Raw genomic sequence first — 6,905 nt, 5'->3', positions numbered from 1 at the left:
GAAAAACCCGATCACCATACCCAACTGTAGTAACCGACATAACCGAGAAATAAAACGAATCGAACCACCCGATTTCCTCGACAAAATGCATAATCAAAACCCCAAATCCAACGCATAAGACCACAACACCCAATGCCAACCCAACTTTCAACCTAATCCTCATCCTCCCTTTCTTGATATCGATTATATACGATCTCGCTTTCTCCCTGTCATCCAAGCTATCGTTCCTCGCAGCTTCTAACATATAGTTTTCTTGAAGATCAAGAACATAAGTAACCATTCCACTAAGCAATATATCAATAAAACCAAACCCAACGAGCACAAACAATATCGAAAACAGCTTCGTCAACACGCTATCGGGCGTGATATCTCCATACCCAATTGTACACATTGTCACAATACAAAAGTACAAAGCATCAACAACAGGATGAGTCTGAATCACATTGTAGCTATCTCGATTGAGCCAATAGAGAAGCACACCTAAAGAGAGATACACAACAAGCAGAGCAACAGCTTGTCTTACGATCGTTTTCGAACCAGTTTGCTCTGTTTTCTGATCATGTGGGTGAGTTATATCGTTGATTGCAGCCATAGCAGGAGCTGTTTTAGAGCGGTGGAAATGGTGAGCCGGTTTAGGTTTCCGCACCGGTAGTACACTAGGCTCCGGAGGTGGGATAAGGAGGTCTAGTGAATCGGAGAACGAAGTTGTGGCAGAGGATGAAGGAGAAGAAGGGTTTTGAGAGAGAGCGTCGACGAGAAGAGATGAATCTTTTTTAGAGCCGAAGATTAATCGGTTTTTGAATTGCGATGGAGTCATTGGCATCGGGATCGTGACGTCGTTGTGTTCCTCCGGTAAAGGAAACAGAGACGGTGGTTGGTTGATTCTAGGGATGATCAAGTATTGGCGTAATGGGTCATTGCTGTTACTGCCGTTATCTTCGTTTGCCATCTGGGTTTTCGCCGGGAAACCGGAAAGTTGGGAGATTTCAGGAGAAACCAGGGTGGTTTCCGATAGACCAAAAAAACGAGTGGGATAAAAGAAGAAGCTTTTTATCTGTCTGAACTCTGAAGTGAAGCCCCACCAAAGAATGAACCTTTTTTGGGTTATGATTTGGCTTTTTGCTTGTTCTCAGTGTTATTTATGCTTTGAGAATCGTTCATAAGTACTGAGATGATTGATATTGTCGAAAAGTTCATTATTTTTAAATAATGGAATAGTTCTAGCCTTCTAGGAAACAATAAATTGATTGACACGATACTAGGGATAGTTGTGTCTGTTTTATTTATTTATTGAGATGATTGATATTGTCGAAAAATAAAATATTGAGATGATTGATACATGAAATCATGAATGGCCTTTTTGGTGTATTGTCTACTTGTATGTACCTATTTGTTTAACGAACCCTAGGGAAAAAGGTTTTTTCATACCCCCAATCTATCATACCGTGCCAAATTATACTTTCATTATACAAAACTTCAAATTTACTACATTAACTTATAATTTTGTGCTAAACCAAACATGAGACATAACAATGTTAAATCACCGTTAAAACTTGATTACGTGACTGACATGTGTTGTTTTAGGCCAAAAACGACATTTTTTTTTATATGTTACTATTAGACGACATAGTCTTGGCCAACGCATTTTGAGTTCTCTACTTCAACCTCTCAACGAGGAAACACGATTTGAGACTTACAAAATTGTTAAATGTTAATTAAATGGCATAAAATTGAACATTAGGAATTGAGAATGAAAACAACAAACAGGTTTATAATTCATTTCCCGACGATAGCAAACTTCAGCTGGTCGATCTAAGCTCGTCGGCGGAATTTGGATCAAATTCGTCGATTGACGAATTTGAAACGAATCCGACATCAACATGGCAACATTTCCGTCGACGCTTCGATCTCGGTACACTGTCCGTGGACACGATGGAGGCGAAATCTTGAGATGCAGACATGATAGGAGGAGATGTTGCGACCGTCACGACGGAGGTTATGTCGGTTTGAACAACTTATGTGACCTTTGCGAAGGAGGAGATGGTTAAACGAAGAGATATATAAAAGAAGAATCTGAGAAGTGACTGAATAAGAAATTTTTTGAGATCGAGATTTTAAATTGTTGAACTTGAGATCGAGAAAAAATCAATTTTAGAGATTTAAAATTTTGCTTGATTTGTTGTAAAATTAATCAAATGACATGTGAGGAATTAATGAATCAGACGTGGATGTGGTGGTGAAGAAATTGATGTGAGAGTGAAGGGATGATCTTGATGAAACGTTTAAAGAACATACAAATTTAATTAGTAATCACCTATAATAGATTATGAAGACATTGAGATAACAAATCTGTTGTATCGTTGCTAATAGCCTGGATTTCACTAAACCCAAATAGTTGTGTTCTTCGGCGAGAGGTTGAAGAAGAAGAATCAAACAGTGCAACATGGCAACCATGTCATCACAATTTAACGGTGATTTAACACTGTTATGTCTCAGGTATGGTTTCGCACAAAATTATAAGTTAATGTAGTAAATTTGAAGTTTTGTATAATAAAAGTATGATTTGGCACAATATCATAGATCATGTATGAATTGAACATATGATCATAGTGGGGTATGAAAAAACCTTTTTTTCCACGAACCCTATGTTGCTGGTAAATTATAAACTGGAACCATAACATTCTACATTCCTATCTATCTAAATTTAGTCAAAGTTTTTTTGTTTTGTCTATTTCTTCAAGTGAGAGGTTTGTAACATTTAACGACTTCTTAAACTGTTATTTTTTTTAGATAACTTCTTAAAATTCTTGTTATCGAATTCCCACGAGTTAACTCAAAATTTTATGAAAGATGCATCATTTTGTATAAATGAACAAAGTTTTTGCAAAAAATAATTTATTTTTGAAAGATTATGTATTGAGATAATTTTTTTTTTTTTTTGAATTACTAAAAGGTTCTGGGCCTAGGCCCGTACATCCCTTCAAGCCAAGAATCAGAGCATTTTATATGGTCCCTCCTAAGTGTCGTCTCTCGAACTAGCAACTTCTATACTTTACCAGAGAGTCTTTACCAATTGAGCTATCAACGCTTGGTATTGAGATGATTTCCATCAACTTCGTCAAGAGAAAAAAGAAGAAAATAGTTGGTTGATGTAGTTAAATGATCTACAATATGAAAAAGCCAAACTCCAAATTCATGAACCGAGTCTTACACAAAGTTGTATTTCTATATTGTGTTTTTGCATACAACCAAGAAGAAAAAAAACATTTTGAGAAAAAGAAGCAGTCCTTTCCAATTACCTTTCCTGTAGGAGAGCCATGAGAGATCTCCGATTTCGTTTATTTAAACCCAAATAATCAAGCAATAAAAAATAAATATTTGTTTTTTACATCAAATAAATATTATTCTGCGAGTGGAATTACATCATTTAATAATATTCTCTACTAATGCATTGTAACCTGTTTATTTGTGTGCAATAGCTACACAAGAAAGTAAAATTTTCCCGCGTTATATTCATTCATATTCAACTGTTGGATGTATTGTGCAGGGTGGGAATTGTCATATTGGAAATGAAGGGGTCAAATTTTACAATCTTTTAGAAACACTAACCAATTTGTGCATTAAAATAAAATAATTGGAAGGGGTCAACTATGTTTGTCAACGGCACGGTGTCTCTTTCTAGCTGTCTACGACAGAAACGGCACGACGTGTCGTTTTCGCCGTAATAGATGACGCGTGGTTTTAGAAAGTTATATTTTGAGTTTTTTCTTACACCTCTTAAATTATCTTTAATTTAAGTTTTGACACCTTCGGATTTTGAGAAACAAAAATAATGAGAATGAATGTCCGCTGAAAATTTCACCAACAATATCGCTACTTCTCATTATCACAACACGTGTAAGGAAAACACATGATAGGAGTTATTGTAAGTACATATTTTAAGGTTTCATAGTTGCAGTCGAGTTCAATCATGTAGAGAGCTCCAAATAAATAAAACATGTTAGATCGAGCTCACGTTATAGGATGTAGTGTTTGTTTTCCTCTCTTTTTCTTATATGTTTATAAATATGTCGATAGAAAAGTTGATAAGAAAGGAAAATTTAAGTATTAAGTATGATGAAGGTGGCACAGAGATTGCCTCCCTAATTCTAGACACCAAAGAAACTACGTGAACGACAGACAATGGAAGGAGAAGGGCTATTTTTGAAAGGAAGAAAAAGAGAAGCACTGATGAGATAACGGATGATGCTCAATCATTGTTTTTTCAACGGTCTACTTTGAATTGCTAATATGAAATAATTAATAGACTTTTGGTAAATTTAACATCAACTAAACGCTGTTCTGAGGCAAACATGAAATACAAACCTGTGTACGAATTGTTTTCATCTGATCTTTTCTAACTTTTTACATGCTTCGTGGTTCTGAAGTAGTGTTGAGTTTTAGGTCCCCGGTTCCCAGTTATATATCAGCCAAACCTGTTGAAACAGCACAAATAAATATGATTATTGTAAAGATTACGTACACTAATTAAATTATAAGCATTTCGAAGCCTAACTCTTAAGTTGCTATCATTGTTTTACCAACAACACTGAGCAAACGTGACAGTTACTTGACCAATGAGCAAACGTGACAGCTCTTTTAGAAAATTAGGATAAACACTTCTGGGGTGTTAAGTTAGGTTTGCTCATTGGTCAAGTAAGATCTATAACCTATTGATTTGAGAAGCACATGAAAACAAAATATAAAAAGCGAAGAAATTAGGTGGGGTTGCATTGCATTGTATCAAACAGAGCTAAGAATGGAAACATCAAGGTATATCAGAACCTAGCAACTTAAATGCTACAGAAGCCTATGCATTAAATCTGTGATGCAGAGAAGACTTTGAATTTGGATAACAAAAGTCACCATAGATGAGACTATCAAGTGTCATATCAGTTGATGTGCCAATAAAGTGTTATGAATGAGACTAACTAGCAGCTTATAAGGCCTACTTGCAGCCTGACTCTCAACCTACCAATGGATCTAGTGAGTGAGACTACCTAATTGGGCCTCTCATGTGCTAAATTTTCAACTTTCAATCAAAAGGCTGAGGAAGTTAAACACACTCAACAAAAAAAATTCAGAGAGAGAAGTAGGAGGCATTTCTACTGCATAAGAGACTTCACTGAGATACTGCACTACTTTTGCTAGAGAATGTAAATTTGTAAGCTATACAAACAGATCTGTAAATTCTAAAAACCGACAAAAAGTGTTAAAACTGTTCTTTTCTTTGGTAGACACATATCCCAAAACTTGAAATATGTTATAGCGATGAAGCTCTACAGATGCCTAGTAGTAGCTAACTTGAAATTAAACAGTTGGGGACTTCATAAGCAGAGATGCAACTAAAAATGACAAGCAGGATAGATGTGTTGTTGAGAAGGCAAATCACTATAACAACCAGTTACCTTGCAGTAATCATGTTGGAAGTGGTCCAACGTCCTCTTCTCCTGAGCTGAAGAAGACGACAAATGCAGCGATAGCCCAAAGGATGAAACTCAAAAGCACAAAGCGGAATTTCAGAGTAACAATTCCATCGACGCAGCTACTTTCTTCAGAAGTGTCAACTGAGCAGATCAATTTTTTAAGCTCGTTGATCTCTGCACGCAAGGATTGCACAGAAGCAGAATGGATCCGATCAGTAGAAGAAGTGTCAATACGAGCCTCCACACTAGTAGTAATGGTTGAAACTGGAGAAGCATCAGTCGGAAGAGAAATCTCTGGCGTTGGCAGCAATAAGTCTAGGCTCGATCCTTGGATAACAACACTCTTGAGGAAAACAGTAATTCGAGCATCATCAAATTACCCAATAACACAAAATCGCTACGATTAGGGGGTTTAATTCTTCGATTTCGTTATCACTCACAGACCAAATCGATTCAATTTCAACAAAAAAATAAACATCTGAGATGAACAGATCTGAGCGTTTGCAAAGCAACAAAACAGAAAACGTCGACGGAAATGAGAAGCTTACCGCAGCCTCGGAATGAGAGATCGGAGAAAAATTCGATTGGATCCTTCGTGCTTTCAAAAGGAACGTCGGCGCTCTGTCTCTTCTCTGCAACCTTCAGTTCAGAGAAGCACAAAAATTGATTGAAAAACTCAAGTAGTCAGGTGGAGGAAGAAGAAACAATTGGCGATTTCTCCGATCAAATTTACCTTGCGACCTCTTCATCTCAGGATCCTTGACTCCCTTAGCTCCGAGATCGGATGAGCGCGCGAATTTTTTCCTGGGGATTTAAATAAACTTCATCTCTCTCCAATGTTTTCAAATTTCAAATTTGGAACTCGTCAATGTTTTCGTAAATGTGAAATAGAGTGAACTAGAAAATATCTATCTAGCAAAGATATTTATTTTTCTAGTATGCTTCTCTTCCATGGGCTTATAAGTGCCGATAACAATTTGATGCAAGGCCCAATATAGATCGTTCTCAACCAACTAAACCGTCCGATTTTTGGTTCAATTGATGTTTGATGGCATTACCGAATCAGAGTTTGTTTTGGGTTCGGTTTAACTTATTATGGGTTGGTTTAGGACAGTTAACTAAATTAAAAATTTAAATAAAACGGTTTGAAACTTGAATCCGGCTCGGTTTGGTATTTTTTTTTTTTTTGTAATTTGTAGTTTGGTCTTAATCTATTAGTTTGTAAGCAGAGTGGTTCGTTCTAGCCGCGACAAACATTTATTAGATTTAGAACCATTCTAGGAACACTAAAAACAATCAACACGTTAGCTAATTTGTTTAGATTCAACGTTTTTGTTCATACGGTATTCAAAGATATGCTTATTTTTGGTCCTCTAAGCACATCACATAAGTATTAAGTAATTTTAATGCAAAGTTTACGTTAATTACTTTGTATTATGT

At 36.2% G+C, this 6,905-nt stretch overlaps 1 protein-coding gene and 1 long non-coding RNA gene across 2 annotated transcripts in view; both read right to left on the bottom strand.

The window, feature by feature from the left end:
* Nucleotides 1–1,126, bottom strand: part of LOC104728525 (two-pore potassium channel 2-like) — a 2,616-nt gene extending 1,490 nt beyond the window's left edge. Inside the window, exon 1 of the mRNA XM_010447490.2 lies at nt 21–1,126. Within this exon, the coding sequence (XP_010445792.1) occupies nt 21–949 (929 nt within the window). The 5' untranslated portion in view covers nt 950–1,126. The remainder of the gene's footprint in view (nt 1–20) is intronic.
* On the bottom strand, nt 4,232–6,341 carry LOC104724743. Its single transcript, XR_757762.1, has 4 exons — nt 6,199–6,341; nt 6,014–6,104; nt 5,448–5,808; nt 4,232–4,475 (listed from the first exon to the last, which is right to left on the bottom strand). It is a non-coding gene; the product is annotated as an uncharacterized LOC104724743 (long non-coding RNA).

This window comes from Camelina sativa, chromosome 11 (genome assembly GCF_000633955.1).
Source record: "Camelina sativa cultivar DH55 chromosome 11, Cs, whole genome shotgun sequence".
Lineage (NCBI taxonomy): Eukaryota > Viridiplantae > Streptophyta > Magnoliopsida > Brassicales > Brassicaceae > Camelina > Camelina sativa.
Note: the sequence above shows the minus strand (reverse complement) of the source record. Positions and strands in the feature narration are given on the sequence as shown.